This window comes from Echeneis naucrates, chromosome 15, assembly GCF_900963305.1.
Source record: "Echeneis naucrates chromosome 15, fEcheNa1.1, whole genome shotgun sequence".
Lineage (NCBI taxonomy): Eukaryota > Metazoa > Chordata > Actinopteri > Carangiformes > Echeneidae > Echeneis > Echeneis naucrates.
This window is the reverse complement of record NC_042525.1, coordinates 14,190,108-14,207,697: the sequence shown is the minus strand read 5'-3', so window position 1 is coordinate 14,207,697 and position 17,590 is coordinate 14,190,108. Positions and strand designations below refer to the sequence as shown.

The following is a 17,590-nucleotide window of genomic DNA, read 5'->3' as shown; positions in this document are numbered from 1 at the left end:
TGCAATTCTCATCAGAAGGCCCCTGCCACTCTTCATTAACAAGATACTCTTAATTGGCAAGGTTGTTGTGGCAAGGTCCAGGCCTCTAGGATAGTGTGTGTGCGTGCGTGCTCGTACCACAGACGGCCTCACTCTGAGTTCTGTACTTAGGGGATGGTGCTGACGTCCTTATTGGTCAACCCTGAGGAAAAAGCCCCTCACTTTCTTACTCCAGTTCTCCTACTCTGCTTTTGCCAGAAAAAGCAGGAGGCCTAAACAATACCACAGCTCTGTTTTTTTTTGGGGGGTTTTTTTATTGCTGGATCATTGTTTTGGTGTACTGCCATCCTCTCTGCGTTGTGATGGAGGATAAGCAGCCTTTTAACTGAGACTGAATTCATGGGGTAGATGATATTGTAAAAGAAATTTTGATGTAGAAGTTCATGTGACACCAACACACACATTTTCATTAAAAACTTGAATAAGTAATGATTTTGTAAAGTTTTCACAAAGTCCTATGCAGTCCTTTTTTTTTTTTTTTTTTTTTTTTTTTTTTAAGAAAAGTGTCATTAACCTAACCTAAATGCATCACAGAGGAATTGATTTGGGTTTGTTATAGTTTTTGGTACAGGAACACAGAACCACGTTGTGGATACCTGGCAATAATAGAAATTGTGATTAATCTCTGTCTCAAACATTGTAGGTGACTGTTAGTTAGAAGTGTTAAAATAGAGATAATAAATTATTATTCTAAATGTCACTCAACATGGTGATGTTCTGTAGATATTGAAAATTGTTGTACTTCCTAATGACCTCTAGATGGTAGTAGTGTTCTATATATATTGCAAGTATAAGTGCAAGTAATGTTAATGTACTAGTGTCACTGCTATTTTGGTCATATTAGTAATAAGGACCAAGCTTTGGCTTCAAAGGCTCCGCCATGTTGAAATAAGGAACCAGGTAGAGCTGTCAGCCTCATTTTGTTGTGTTTATTTTCTCCAATATGTCTTTAAGGCAGAAATAACTGCTCCCTATGTATTTTGCAGTTTGTTGCCTCTTTTTCACTGGTATTTAGACATCAACTTCTTTTCTAAGTGTTTTTCTTTCTCTCACTCTTTGATTTATTTTCCTTCCCTCTCTTTCCCCAGCATTACCAGTGAGGCAGGAGCATCCATTTACAGTGTGAGTCCTGAGGCAGTCAAAGAAATGCCAGACTTGGACCCCAACGTCAGGAGTGCAGGTAAGCTAGCTAGGCAACCACACTGACTTGTCCTCTGACGATGATTAAACATTTTACTACACAACAACATACAAACAGTGTGAAATTGCTACCCTTACTGTAATTAAAGTAAATAGTCCACGTGATATTGACCACTATTATTTTATATTATATTATACTTTACTACACTATTATATTCTACTATTATAATATTATACTTTTGAATGTTTGGTATAAAAAGGGATGATAAACAATATTTAAGTAGAGCATCCTTGTAAGAAGTCAACATTTCTGTCAGAAAGTATACCTACTTTTTGTTTTTTTATTTTTTATTTTTTGTATTTCAAACCCATTTCTAGCTACGTAAAATATTCGCATCACACATTATCATTGAATTTCTGAATTTGCTTGTAGGCTCTCTTATTTTTTTTTCCCTTGCTTTGCTTCATCTCATGCCTTCTTTGTTTAACTTGCCACCTCTCCCTCACATATTCTACATCACTACATCACTCAAAACATTGCAGAGCAAAACTGAGCTGAATTTTGGAGGACAAATGTTTCCAACAGACTTCCTCTATAAAAGCAATAAATCAAGTGAGGCTGGATTATTCCTCACTAGTTTCCTGTGGTCAGCAGCACTGAGAGCCATGGAAAGCCATATTTATACCCTTAATGAAAACCAGTAGAAATCTTAAGTGTCTGACTATCGATGGGTATAAAATGAACGGGGTGCTCAGCCAGGACACTTTGGTTACAGATTCAGATGTGGTGACAGAGTGTTTTGGTCTGTTTTGCCTTCAGGGGCCGATACATGTTTCTGCCTTTGTCTATTTAAGTGGACTTGTAACATAGTATGTTGGAAGTTATTGGCACTTTCCATCTGTCCTGCCTACATTCAGAGAGAGCTAGTGGTAATAGGTAATATTTCAGCCCTTATGGGGACTGTTTTTTGTGTTTGGTTTTAGATGTCTTTTTTTGCTTCATGTTTTGGAATGCAGCAACATCACAGCTGTACTCTGTGTTGACAGAAAGCTACTCTTCACCATCTTCTGTCTTTGTGTCAGTGTCTGGACAGGACCTTTCTCTATTGTTTCTTCCCTCATTGCTCCACAGTTTTTTAGTGCTGGCTCATAAACTTTCAATAAGTACTAAAGAGTTGCTGGATTCCATTTACAAATTGACTGCTCTCCGCTGAGAAAGCGAGAGGGAGAGAGCGAGGGAGTCAGAGACAGAATAGATGGAAAGAGTATTGGAGAGTTTTGGTGGTGCATTGAGCAAGGCCAGAGTTGAAACTCCATCCCTGTCTAAATATTATCTCAGGCAGCAGCCTCCCACCGCAGCCAGAGGAGAGAGAGGAGAGGAAAGCTGATTCCAGACATACTCTCTCTGTTACATCCCATCCCTCTTTTTCTCTTTGTGTGTCCGTTCTGCCTCAAAGATCTAAGTCTGAAATGTCTCATGCAGTGTACAGCATAACTGATTGCTGAAATTCAAACATACACAAATGTGCACATGAATAACACTGACAAGCCACTTTATAGGAAAGATGGAGGGGACAAAGTGTGTCCTATAATTTTTGATTGATTAGAGAGTGTGTTTTACACGTTTAAAGTGGATAACATTTTGGTCTATCCCTATTCCTTCATTAAACTTGAACCTCTGAGTATCGGATCTGCATTTATTTTTTTTACTACATGAATAATGTTTCAGGTTGATTCCAACTTTAATGAGAATGAAAGAACAATGTATGCTGCCATGTCCTTTGACTTTTACAAGAATTTGAGAGCAGTCGTTTGGCTCTGTTGTTCTCCCTCACTATGCCTGTGTGGGTTGAGTGGTGATCTCATGTATTATAGTGTGTATGTGAGTAAGGTTGTTTGTAATTTTTCTCTTTGTCACTGGGCCTTGCCAGCATTTTCATGGAAAAGACATGTGACCTCACATGCAGCAGCAGGCTGAAGCCGTACAGACTCCATTGTTAAAAGTAAACTTTAATTTGGTCGACAGAAACTGTGTGTTTGTGTGCTACGTTTGGCTGCATGTGCCAATATACATTGGTGTGGTAAATTTTGTGTTTTTAACAGGCCATGTCTCTAGCATGGAGACAGGAAACTAAATAACAGGTGCAGACAGTTGAAAACCAGCTTTAATTATTATTACTGGGGGTGGAGGAATGACAATTAGGTTTGGCCTACCCTCAGGCCAGCACAGTAATATGCAGAAAATTAGCATATTCGGTAATTATAAACAATATGGATTTGCATTTTCAATAACTGTGGTTCCAATAGCAAGTTCATAATAAACACTAACCATAGAATCTCATGAGAAATATCTCACATGCTTCTTCTGTGTGCTCGTGTTGACAGTGTCCATTGGAAGACGTGTCCAAGATCCACTGGCTGAGCTTGTGAAGATTGATCCAAAGCACATTGGCATTGGAACATACCAGGTAATTGTTTTTGGGGGATTTTTCAGAGATGCTCATCCGTTAGAGCAGTGGACCAAGTGCTCTGAGTTAGCCTATATAAAGCTTTAAACTGATTGGAGCTGAGACTTTGCCTGTCCATGCGGCAAAAGCACAAGTGCAATAAACTGTGCTTGCACACATGCATAGTCTTAACACTCTCTCGTATGGTGTTCATGAACAGTGATGGTTTCTTCTTAGAGACTCTAGGCATCAATATTAAAAGTAACGTGCATTATCAGTATTCATGTAAGAAACAAGATTATGGAGGGACATTGTAAAGATTTTTGGATACATCACAATGTAACTCAACTAAAACTCCAAGTCCAACAATGGAGCTGGTCCATTTAACATGGGGCTTAAAAACTGTCCAGAAATTGGCCATTATACATTATACATTTCTAAAAGTACCAAAAACTGCAGTTCCTTCAGTGGCCACCGTAGCAAGATGTAAATCTGTATGCTCAACACTCTATCATGGTTGTCAGGCCGGTTGCCGTGTGTGGTACAGCCTGTAAATCACACAGTAGCCATGCCCTAACTAACGATTGAAACCATACATTTATTAGGAAAACTTTTACAGCGCTAATAAATCAAGTGAGAAGTCAAGCAACTTCCTTATAAACATAGATGGAAACTGTGTTCTTTTTCAACCAGCACAGTCAAACCCTGATGGTCATGAGTTAAAATGCAGGTCTAATGCAATTGGGAATCAGAATCAGCGCTGGTTTCTCTTTTCAACTGTGTTGCCTACATATATTTTTATACAGTCAATGGTTCCTAGCCAGTAGTTGTCTTTCCATCTTGACTTCAGATAATCACAGTTATTGAATGAGACCCCCCAGCTGTTGTTGCAACATTGTTAGTTCACAGAAAGTTTTCATGTAAATATATATATATATACACACACACACACACACACAGACACACACAGCTGTGCCATTAACAGAATACTCCTTCTTGAGTTCAGTGAAAATCCGATATTTTGTTAATATGCTTTCACCACTTAGGAGGTACCAATGTGTGTTCTTGTTATTCCTTGCTTGTTATTGTAGCTGGTTAACTGGCTACTTAGCCAACATATTAGCCTTCGGTTAAGCAAGGTGCCCAGTTACACCAACAGTAATAATGGGATTGTGCTTATTAAACCAGAATGCGGCAGAATCTTGGCTCCATTGGCTTCTCCACTGCTTTGCCCATTTATGAACATCTGTTAGTTGCCGAAAATCAGCCACTGTTCAAACCTGTCCTCAGAGAGAAAAGGGTGACCTACACTATGTAATTCCTCATTTACAATTTAGGATAATTTGAAAATGTATGCAGAGTTTAGATGTAACGTTTGTATTTCAGAAAAAGAGAGAAGAAAGTGGATTCGAAGCATCAGTGTGAGCCTATTGTGCAAATAAGGGACACAAGATGTGAGAGGACAAATGAGAAAAAGGGAAAGGGAAGAGATCAGTTGCAATCAGGGAAGTAGATAAACTTGGCTAAGGCCTGTGTCAACAGATGATGTTAAAGCTGACAGCAAATTCAATTAATGGAAGTTCAGGCATGACGTATATTAGAACATTTGTTTTTGCTTGTATGCTTGCTGCTCCTTATCCAAGTGTTCAAATGTGTGTGCAAATGAAACAACCACTCAATGTTGATTTTGTACACTGCAATTGTGTGCGTGTGTGTGGAATTTTGTGAAAAGGTAAGACAAGCGTTAGGTCAGTTTGCATACTGTTTACACCAGCTATTAATAGACTATTCTTTTCCAAAAATGGTGGGTTATGAGAGAAAAAGGTTCGAAATGATCAAAATGATGAAAGATCATTTCCCCCTCAAGTTTTATTGAGCAGTCATAAGCTGCCTATGGGCCACAGAAAAGCTATGCCAGGCCTGAATTTGTACCTCTGAAGCTTGCACCTTATGATAAGTAAAACTATTTATATCCAAAATTTCAGCATAAATGCAGCGTTTGCAATAGGCTTGCATTTAAAAACATGCCTTTGATTTCAAAGTATTTACCTTTTGATTCATTCATTCACTCATTCATCTTCTAATTTCTAATTTCAGTCTATGTATGTATCTGTATTTATAGAAATATATTACACCAGAATCAAATTCCTAGTGTGTTTACATATACCTGGCAATAAAACAGTTTCTGATTCTGATTATCAGTTTCTGGGTCTTGGGGGATGTTGGAGCCAATCCCAGCTCACATTGGGGAAGGGCAGGGTACACCCTGGACAGGATTTATCTTATTTTTTCTAAATACAGGAGGTACATATGGATACTTTGTTGCTGCATGTGCACACAGCCTATGCATATCATAGCATATTGAGTCAACAAACAGGAAGTCATGGAGAGTAAGGATAAGAATGCAAATCATTGTTTCCAGATGATGGATCTAATAAATCATATGTTGTAATTATTATTTCTCTTTATTTCACCCACTCAGACTAAGAAATGAATGACTTACAAGTCAAAAACAAGTAGTTTGGAAACATCAACTGGGTGTTTTTTTCTTTTTTTTTTCCATCATGTTTTTTCATCTAGAGCAGTTTAAGTATTAAATTTTACAAACTGGAAGTGACATATTTTTTATTGCTGTTTGATAATGGTTATTTATTAATCACTTCTAATTATTGAATTTACTTTCTTTATTGAGAAGCTAATTGATTGATTGGCTCCCCTCTTGTGAGAGATTTAGTCAGTCCTCCCGAAGCATGATGCATCAGGATTATTGAGCAAAGGCTGCTGTACACTGTGCCAAGAATTATTCATACTTTCATCTTGCTTCATATCTGTTTCTTTGTTAACAAGATAAAGAATCCAGCAAAGAGCCTTAGTAAACAAGCACCCTAACTGGGTTTAACAGCAGAGGGTGACAAAAGTCAGAGGAAAAGGGAGGAGAAATGGGAATTTAAAAGAGAAAGGACGAGGTCATAATGTGCAAGTGCTTGAGCATATGTGTGTGTGGCTGAGTATGTGAGGTCACACGCCCGTGTCTCTCATCATCGTCCTGACTGGGCTCTCTGGGGTGCCCAGGGTTCTCCACCTCTAGCTCTCAGATCATGTGACTAGGTCAACAAATGATAATATAACCGAGTAAATAAACTCTGGGTGCTGACAGATATGAGATGGGACATCACTTTGACCTGCATGTGAGTTCACACAAACACACAGACACACGTACACACTGTGCCCGCCCCATCCTTTTTCAGAGTTAAATAGTGTGTATATGTGAGTGCTTGTTAATCTTTAAATAAGAGGAAAGTACATTTGTGCATTTTTTTTTTTTTTTTTTTTATCCCCTTCAACTTTTTTGTAATTCATGGCATTTTGAGCTTTTTGAAAGTTAATAACCATTAGACCCTAAAACCATGAAGGCAGATGTAATTCTAGACGGCTGGCACAGCATGCTCCCTCTTTCTATCTCCCTCTGCTGACCCAGTGAGTGACAGCCCTGAGAGAAAGGAGGAAATGAGCTGAGGGTGAAAAAGGAGAGGCCCATTAAATTCTGATTGGACGTAACTGTTGATGTGGGATCTCGCTTTTCACTACAAAACCACTTGAAGACAGATTTTTCTTGATAACGAGTGAGGCTTTTTTTTTTTAACAATACTTTTAAGATGACCACTGCTCCTTATATATTCATAGTTCGATTCTCTTCCATGTAAAAACGTTATGACAGTCCTGCTTCCTGAAACTTAGTTGGGTGTGGCCGTTGGACAGCTCCTCTGTCAATCAGGTCTTGAGTATCTCTACTTTGTTGACAGCTGGGTAATCCCCAGGGGTGTGAAACTAACTGCTACTTTAAAATACACACACAGACACACACCGCTGTGTAAGAAAATATTGCTCTTTACCTGGATATTTAAGAAACTGTCACTCTCTCGTCACTTCTTTTTTCACTGTTTCCCCATAAATTTCTTTCCTTGAATTTTCCTTGTCCTGTTTCCAATGACTCCCTTTGGTCTGTCTCAGAATCTGAAGTTTGGGTTTGCTGCTTGTTGTCACAGTGTCAACTGTTTGAACCAGGAAATTAGAAACTGGATAAGGCTGAGGTCAGAGGATGCAACCACTGTGGCTTATTAGAGCCATGGATCAGTTGAGACCAAAAACAATATTGACAGTTGAATGTTTGAGTTTCATACGTGCTGCCAGTACATGCCACTTCAAGCCGATTTCACTGTGCCCAATGCTTTGTGTGTGTTAAGCTATGCAAATGTCAGTCTTTGCACTTGAGCATTCAATCATTGGCTCTTGAATGGCTGTGCCTAGTGGGGAGACAGGAGCAGACAGAGCTGGGAGAAAGGAGGAGAGTGAGAAATGTACAGCTGACTGTGATTTATGGTTTGGGCATCAGGGGGGCAAGAAATTAGGCATTTAAAGACTTGATCAGTGACATGAACTGCCAAACCTTATCTTCTTCTATTTCAGTTATTCCCCTTAGGTCTTTTTACAGCATGTGAATATATTTGTGGGTTTAGTGAGGTAAGCCAGGGAGATGAGTCAAACCTGAATCTTTGTGTATATAAAGGATTTACCAAGGCTAATTCAAGCTTGCTACTAATCAAACAATTTATATTATGTTAGCGTTCTTATTTTAGTCTTGTACAAGCTAGCATATTTGTGAATGTCTGAAAATCCAGTTTTTTATACACTATATCTAATACACAAACAATAGAAAACTAATATAAACTATAAAGGAGGTTTATATTGGCGGATGGTAAGGAAGGTGCATGGTGAGAAGCTAGCAAAGAATTTAAAGTTGATTATTGAAAGATCAATATTCATTTAATATAATTAAATGTAACAATGTCCAAGTGCCCCATCCAAATTACAGGAGCAATAAATTTATTTTTATTTATTTTTGGGTAAATTTTTGACAGCATTAACCTGCATTGCGCCCTTGCGATGTTCGGCATAAATGGAAAAAGTCACAATGTCAGATGAAATAATGACAATATGATTTAATTTTATTTATTTATTTGCCTATCATTCAGCCTAAATTAGAAAAAAATAATGAATGCCATCTGATCTTAGATTATGGTCATGCAAAAATTATTTTTTATAGATATATTTAACAATTGTACAGATTCTCTAACCCTTTATATTCCTCTCATCAACCTCTTAGATCATTCAATATTTGGTGCTGCACGTAGTCTGAACTTAACTTCAGACTTTCTAACCTTTCTCATGCTCTGTTTTGCAGTCCCTCAGGTCATGTGGTGTGTATGTATATGCTTGTGTGTGTAAATTAGTTAAAAACTAGTCTGCAGCTGAAAGTGATATGACAGCAACTAGATGGTTTTATGTTTTTCCAATTCCTTTCATGAATGCCTAAGGGCCATTTCTCAACTTCCTGCTAAACAATCACATGTACAAACACACTCACACAGATCCACACACACACACACACACACACACACACACTAGACCAAGCTTATGTGTTGAGAATAGTATCCAATATGTTTAAGAGGTTTTCTCACAGGCCCGTACAGATTTCTGTCAGTCAAAGTGAACACAACCTCTGGCTCTTTCCTAGTCTCTGTGAAATCCATTGATTCCATTGATGTGAAAAAGCATTTTTAGAGGGTTTGCAATCACTTAAAAAAAGCCAAAGTATATGCACTAATTTTAGTGTAAATAGTGTTAGTTTTGAACTTCAATACTTGCTTAGAACACTAGCTTAGAACTTCAACACTTTTCTCGGATTGGAGCTGAAACATTGACAGCCGAAGGATTAGATGCTTGAGACTAGAGATGCATGCATTTTACCTCTATGCTGTATATGCTGGAAGACTCCTTCCACATCTCTCAATATCAGATTTCCTACGATGTTTGTACCTCTGCTCTATCAAATCTGCAAATCTTTTTGTTTGTAATGAGCAAAATTATTGAGGCTGATCCTATGATAATATCCACCACTGTGTAACTACTGACTGTCCCAGTTGGATCATGTCGCTATTCAGTGTAACACATACGTCTTGTCCTATTTATTAATTTATTCATTCATCTTCACCCTGGACAGCTCATCAGTCCATTACAGGGCCAACAAACAGAGACAGACAGAAACAAACAACCACTCACACATACACACTACCTAGACATGCATGTCTTTTGATGGTGGGAGGAAACCAGAGTACCTGGAGGATACCCACAAAAGCATGGGGACAACATGCAAACTCCACACAGAACCTGCAACAATGCTAACCCCTATACCACTATGCTACCCTGGACCTATTCACTGTTAGTAAAACGTATAGTACAAGAAGCAAATACCAATACATTTGACACATAGCAATACTGCCTTGCATGCATATTTCTGTATCTACAGTTTCAGTTGGTTAGTGCAGTTTTTAAGTGCTCAAGGTGCAGACAGAAGCACTTTGTGCATGTTGTTTAGCTGGCCTCAGCTGGTTTGTGGCCAATCCAAGCACAATTGTACTAGATAAAGATTTGGTCCACTGAGTCTAGATGATTTTGATGTTTGGGATTCTGTGCATTGGGGCCACAGTGTGAGAGTGGAGGTGGTTTTAAATATGAACGAATGGGGACTCTATGGGATGGATGGAAATGGACTTTCTCTAGACACCTTTACCACCCAGAATCCTAATTTAAATAAGCATGTGTACATTAAATGGATAGAGACCTGAGGAGAGAAGGATATCATTAAATGGGCGGAGAAGCAACAAAGCTAGAAGAAAAGTAAGGTGGAAATAAGACAGAGAGGAAGCTATAGAAGAGGGTTAATTTAACGTGCACAGCAACATGAGGACGTTTTGATGAGAGTAAAGACACATGTAGTCTTTTCAAATCTAACTGTTGAATTGCTCAACAGCTGTTCTAATCAACAAAATAAATACCCAGAGCATTTAGAATGAACTATTTATGTTGCATAGGTTTTGAAAAGCTTGTGCTTCATAAAGCTTGTTCCATAATTAACAGAAATTAATAATCTCACCAGTCAGCAATCCTCCTTGTGCTATAAGTGACAATACTTCAGATCCACCAATGGTCCCACCTCTATAAGGTTTCATTAAGAATGTGAGAATACATTCATTAGTTTTACTGCAGGTTAAAAGTCACTGGCATACTCTCACCACGCACACCTCCATTTTTCTCATGTGAAAACATTCTGTGGTGTGATATTACAGGTGATTTCCGCTTTCTCCTCTCTGACTGGCTTTGTTTCTCTCCTCATCCCATATCCACTCACCTGAAGTCATAAATCTTTTGTGCTTTGATTTGTGAGATTTTTTTCAAGAACTATTTCAAAACGATCCTGGCTGTGAAGTCTGAGAAATCTCGCCAAGAATTGCAGGTTGCTCAACACTCACCAGAGGTGCTGTACTTTCTCCCCACCCCTACTTTATGCCATACAGTCTTTATAAACATAATTATAAACACTGCTTGAAAGGGTAAGGGTCAGTGTTCTGGCCATTTTTAATTTTATAATAGAACAGGAATAGACCTTCTTGATATAAAATAATTTACAGATACCCAGCAATCCCAAAAATAGCAAACATGAGAGTTGTTTAAACTTTAATGAGGCCAGCCAATAATGATTGATAAATAAGGTCAATAAAAAAAGTTTGCTGACTTTAAATACAAATGCAGACCCCTGTAATACTTCATAATATTCATAATATACAAAGCATAGTCACTGCTTTCGTCTGTGTCTTCTCTGCATCAACTCTTGGCACATTCACAATGTGGAATATTGATAGCATGTTTGCCATCTAATATGCCATATTTTCATATTTTGCTGGATTCTTCTGGAGAAACACAGTTCCTCACCTGTACCTGCCTGTGTGTGACTCTGCCTGTTTCTCTGGCAGTAGGACAAATGAGAACAGAGAAGGGTGCGTTTGCGTTGTTGTTATCTGTTTACAAGCCAGGCTTTGTATAGAGCTTTATCATGTTACAGGACAACACAAACTAGTCTTAGTCACGTTAACTCACAGGTACCTGTTCAAAAACACCCAACTCACCCAGTAGTCCCGTTTAAAGTGTTACCTTTAGAGTGACGCCTCGGCAACTGCTTGGGTAGCTGATTGATGGTATTTTGTTTTATTCAAGTTTATTTTGTCTGTGTTTGCAAAATATGTTTCATAAAATGATTCTTATTAGTTTCCTGTCCTCTCCTCTCCTCACACTGTTGGCAACAATCCCAGTTCATAAAAGATATTTTAGCCGATTTTGAAAGTATGTGCTGATTGGTGGTTGACTGACTGATGGTTGAGAAGTGCGAAGAGTTCATGTGGAGGATCTTTATCGAAAACAAGCTACAGTAAGGAGAACACTATGTAAGCAAGAGAGGGAGGCCATTGACAAGCCAAAGCAAACATTCACTCTCTTTTCCCTCCTTGTCAGTCAGCAGCCTCTCTCTCATTTTGATCATCTCTTTACCTCTTACTTGCTGTATTAGTTTTGCCTTTGCTCTTGCTCCCTCTTATTCCCTCCTTTAGTTTGTCGGTAACAAACTGCTCATTTCTAAGGACACAAATTTGCTAATATACAGCCAAATGGTAGTAATTACAAAAATGATATATATTAGTAAATGAATATTAGTAGCTCACATAATGCAATTTATGTCTAACTTAAATTGAACAATGACCTGAGGTCATTCCTGCCATCTACCATCATTCTGGGCAATGGTTCTTTTCAGAAGAGGCAACTCCTAAGAGTTCCTTGTGTCAGACTGCTCATCTAGACATTTTGCCACATGAAACTGCTGGTTACTATGTTTTAAGGGGACAGATTTATTGTCTTTTATACTTCCTACTTGCATGCAAATATAAATTTAGCTTTGCTAAATATCTCTTTCTAGCATGACGTGTCAGCTGGAGCCCTGAAGGCAGCGCTGGATGGTGTGGTACAGGAGTGTGTGAGCTTTGTGGGCGTGGACATCAACATCTGCTCTGAAATGCTGATGAGGTAGATGATGCATAAAAACACATGTATCTGTGTTGTCACAAGAACATGTGCATTTGCACACAGGAACTTTCTCTGCCACACAAACTTGCACGCACATGCAAATTATGAAACAGATGAAGTAGGGCTCAGACCTCTGACATACTTTCCCTTTGCAGTCACAACATGGCAAGGATTCATTAACACTCATGCACAGGTGTGTGCCACAGACACACACACAGATGGCCTGCCAGCTTTCTGTTTAGACTAATGCTTCACACCCTTGCCTCAGTCACTGGATTGACTGGAATCAACAGAGGGGATTAGGCATGGTAGTCATAGATGTACAGAGAGAACCACACATGCATTCATATAAGCACAAGTATTTTTCTGGAGATCTTAATTAAAATGACATGTACAACACATAACCTCAAAATTACAGGAAGTGCACAAATGTGATGTATTTGCAGTAGACACAAACATTATGAAATGAGCTAGCATTAGCTGCAGGGCAGGCATCAGGTCATCTGTTTACCGGACTGCTCTGCAAGTGAGCTTTTTCTACTACTTCCAAAAGTTATGATGTATGTGCACACAGAAATTTTGATGATTGAGGCATTGTATGGACTGTTGTCATAGCGTTGTATTTTAGCTTGAATGAGTCACTGTGGATGTGAACAGAAACTACCTCTCTTTTTTCCTTCCTTTCTTTGACCGAAAGTGGACAAATGTGCTGACTAAATACTAGCTCATGTGTACCTCATATCTCATTTCACAATAGAATTTTTCACTGTAGTGTTTTCTCAAACCAGCATTCAATGTAGAACAGAGGCTCAGAAATAAACAGATGTTTGTTATTTTATCTCCCAGACATGTAGCGGGCCTTAATGTGGGCCGTGCGCGGAAGATTGCAGAGTGGAGAGAGCAGAATGGTCCATTCATGAACAGGGAGCAACTCAAACTGGTCAAAGGCATGGGGCCCAAGACCTACCAGCAGTGTGCTGGCTTCATTAGAATCAACCCACAAACCCTTCACAGGTGGGCTACGTGTACACATCGAACGCACACCACAGCTTCACAGTACCTTCTTATCTATTTTTTATCAAATGGCATTTTAATTGCAGAAGAGCATACAGTATTGTCTCACTTGTTCATTCAGTATTGTCTACCCAGGCAGGTACATTTGGCAACATGATAGTAAAAAATATATGTCTAATGAAGGCCTGTTTTTCTTTTCAAAATAGTGCGAAATCCTCCCATCACTCACCAACAGTAGTGCTTGAGAAATCCATGGCTAAGAAGGGCAAAGGGAAGACTTGTGTCAGTATACCAACCTCATTTAACCCGCTGGACCAGACCTGCATACACCCCGAGTCCTACCATGTGGCACAGAGGTACAGTACACACAAACACATGGAAACACACACACATACTTGTACTACGGCCTATCCCACTGGCCAAAACATGTTCAGGCTGAGATGGAGTTGATTTTGACACCGTCTCATATGGGGCGGGTTATACTGCTAGAGGATTCTGATTTGATTTACACAGACATGGAATACAAGGGAGGAGGTCTTTTTTTGTGCGCATGTGTGTGCATGTGCGTCTCTGTGTTTGTGTGCATGTCCTTGTGTGAGAAATGATAGTTAGCGCTGCTGATGCTGATATAAAAAGCACATTGAACATCTGCCTGAGTTTCCTACGTCCTTTCTGTCTATCTGTGTTTGTGTGTGAGAGAGAGGGGTGGACAGACATGGAGAGATGGTGAGCCTTCTCTCCTACAGCTGTAGTCACTCAACTGTGTTTAGTCTACATAAGTTCTGACACTAGTGGCCCTAAGCATCGCTCCCTCGTGTCGATGTGCCTTTAATGGCCTCAGTGCATGTGTGTGGGTGGATGTGTCTTTGTGCACATGAGCTGATAGATGGATGCAGATTGTATGAAATGGTGTTTTTGCTCATCTTTGTTCTTTAGCTAGTGGGTTTATGCATCTGTCTTTTCAGTTTGTATTACATACTTTTTCATTAAAGAGCTGTTAAGGATCAGAGATTTAAAAAGACACTAAATGAGACAAGACAAATCACTAGCCTGTTGTTTTCTCTTTTACACACATATACTACATTTACTTATTGGTTTGGAAATCACAGTTTGTTACATTTTTGTCACAGAAAAATGAAAAAAAAAATGTATCTTGTTTTTCATTTGTTATCAACTTGAAAACATTAAACATTAACATAACATTAATTATAACACAATTCCCCGAATAAAGGATGGTTCTTTTTTAATAAAAACAGACCTGGGTTTGTGTGGGAAAATAAAAGTAAGAAATAAAACTAAACTCAATTAAAGTGCGGCAAGTAGAAAAGATTTTTTTTTTTTACTTCAAATTCAAACCGCCCAATTAAATAAACTTCTTTGACTTTACTATACAGGATTAAATAAACTCAAATCTTATTCACATGCTTAATATTTCAATGTAGAAAACCTCTGTGCTAAGGCTAGGTGCTAAAACCAATTGCCAGATGGCTCCGCATGCAACGGTACAAATACATGAACCGTTACACACCAACTACCGTAATTTCTGGATTATAAACCACTACTTTCTGCACACGTTTTGAATAACTATGTGGCTAATTTATGGATATTTACAAGCTTCATGCTGCCAATACATTTAGCATCAAATCAGACCATTGAAATTGTTCGAATAAAATTAAATGCACTCAAACTAAATTCTTCAGATCAATCCTTCAGTTTGTATTACATACTTTTTCATTAAAGTACTGTTAAGGATCAGAGATTTAAAAAGACACTGAATGAGACAAGACAAATCACTAGCCTATTGTTTTCTCTTTTACACACACATCATTAATCCAATCAACCAGGGCTGAATTAATGTCGATGAAATGAACGATCTAAAGTAAATTTTTAAAGATTTGATGATCATTGTTGCTACAAGATGTAACACTAGACCACCAGCATCTCAAACAAAACAATACAAATATTTCATCAGGCTTATATTTGGCCCAAGTTTGCCCGCTGCCGCCTTGTACATGTTACAGCAGTGCAACAGCAGGCGCAACTGAATTAAGTTAACTTGTGCACACTGGAGCCAACAAGAAAACAATCCAACAATAAGCACTAGCCCACACTAGCACTAAGGTTATATGATCTACAGCAATGCTAACAGTAAACCACTGGGCGATACCAGCATTGGCTAAAAACATGCATAACTGAGGAGAGTTAACTAACATTATCATGTAACAGTAGTCAAGAGGAGAACATTTTATAGAATTAAGTTACCCTCCACATTTAGAAGAATAAAAAGCCAGTTCTGATCCAAACTGGTTCCGCTCAACAGATTGACAGGCTTTCCATCTCAGGAAAGCTGGACCAATATTAGCTCCACAATCGGACCTTGAAAGAAATTCAGTCTTAACATCTGCTTGGACTGGAGTTACACAAATGACACATAATGAGAACACCAGTAAACACACTACAGGAGCCAGTGAATATATTGAGGAAGCTGATAAAGATACTGATGGAGCTGGTAAAAACATACAAAGCTTTCTGAATGTTTTGATGATATTTCAGCCAATTTGAATCGATATTCCCAAAGTGAGTAGTGCTTGAGTGTTCATAAATGTGGTGCCAGTGTTAATTTTGCTGACAACCTTAGACTGCTTTATTTATACATTAAATCGCCAAAATTTGGCAATGTAGGTGGTGGTGTGCAGCAAAAATCAACAGTTTCTGTTATTTTTTCTTTCCCACTCCATAATTAAATTATTCTCCTGTGTCTACCCTACCAGTCTACTTATCGTTCTCAGCATTTTATATTTTTACCCCTGAATTTTTGCTCTGTGTTGACAAATGTTGTATCCTTTGTTATGACTATTTTATAACCCCTGTCTGGGCATTTACACAATTCAGTACAGGTTCAGTACAGTTGATTTTCTCAACTCAACTCAACTCAATCAAACTGTGTTTTTTGTGGCTTTTGAATGTGTCACATCTCTCTAAATGTTAAGCAATGGAAGGCAGAAAAAGCCATACATGTCAGCACTTGCTCCATCTTGGAAAGCCATAGTGTTGATGAAGCTGAAAATAAATTACCGGACAACAAACTCAAAATATTGGCTTATGTCATACCTCTGCAAAACAGACCATTTTATTTGGTACGTGTAGTTGAGCTGATCTAATTCTCACGTAAGCTTTACTGTTCTGAATTATTTTGGTGAGTCTTGCTGTCATTAATTGAAAGTGATTCTTCAATTTTAAACAACAAGATTGCATTACACTCAATAGTGTGCTGCTTTCCTCCTATTTGTATGAGTTTTGGTGTCATGCCATTCCAGTTTAGTTTTTTGTTTTTTCTTAATCTTTTTTTTTAGTCAGCTCTAAATTTTGAAAGTCAGTCTTTTTTGAAATCCTTTGAAAATCTTTGTCCTTTTGCGTTTCTGATAATTGTCATCCATTTAATCCCTCACTAAATGAAACATTTTAAAAATAGGTAGACAATTAGATGTGTTATCACAGAGGTGCCTCACTGCTCCTTTCACATCTACCAACAGCCGCTCAGGATAGGAGGTGTGGATGGAAGACTGTGTAGGCATGCTGTTTGTGTGTGTGTGTGTGTGTGTGTGTGTGTGTGTGGGGTGTGTGTGTCTTTATAGTGTATAAGGAATATCATGTTCACCACATTAGAGAAACTGGATCTTCCATTACTGCTCACAGCCCACTCATCATTTCCCTTTCGTAACCATATATAACACACAAACGCACATACAACATACTGAAACACAAAGACAGAAACACATTTTGTCCAACTTTGTTTGGGAAAAAGTACAACATGTATCTTGCAATGAAATATTTCAGAAAAGCTTGATATTCACATCTAGAGGATCCACTCCCAGTTCAGATTGTCAGTGAAGCCTTTTGTAATACTCTGGTATGAGATTGAGGGGTCCACTCTATGATGAATACGTCTCTGATATGTAGCCAGGGCCCAATATTTCTAT

The 17,590-nt window shown here is 38.5% G+C and overlaps 1 protein-coding gene across 1 annotated transcript in view; it reads left to right on the top strand.

The window, feature by feature from the left end:
- The window catches only part of srbd1 (S1 RNA binding domain 1), a 46,075-nt gene that overhangs the window by 22,109 nt on the left and 6,376 nt on the right, over positions 1-17,590 (top strand). The window contains exons 15-19 of the mRNA XM_029521626.1: positions 1,128-1,219; positions 3,565-3,647; positions 12,490-12,596; positions 13,443-13,610; positions 13,817-13,966. Of these exons, the coding sequence (XP_029377486.1) occupies positions 1,128-1,219; positions 3,565-3,647; positions 12,490-12,596; positions 13,443-13,610; positions 13,817-13,966 (600 nt within the window). The remainder of the gene's footprint in view (positions 1-1,127; positions 1,220-3,564; positions 3,648-12,489; positions 12,597-13,442; positions 13,611-13,816; positions 13,967-17,590) is intronic.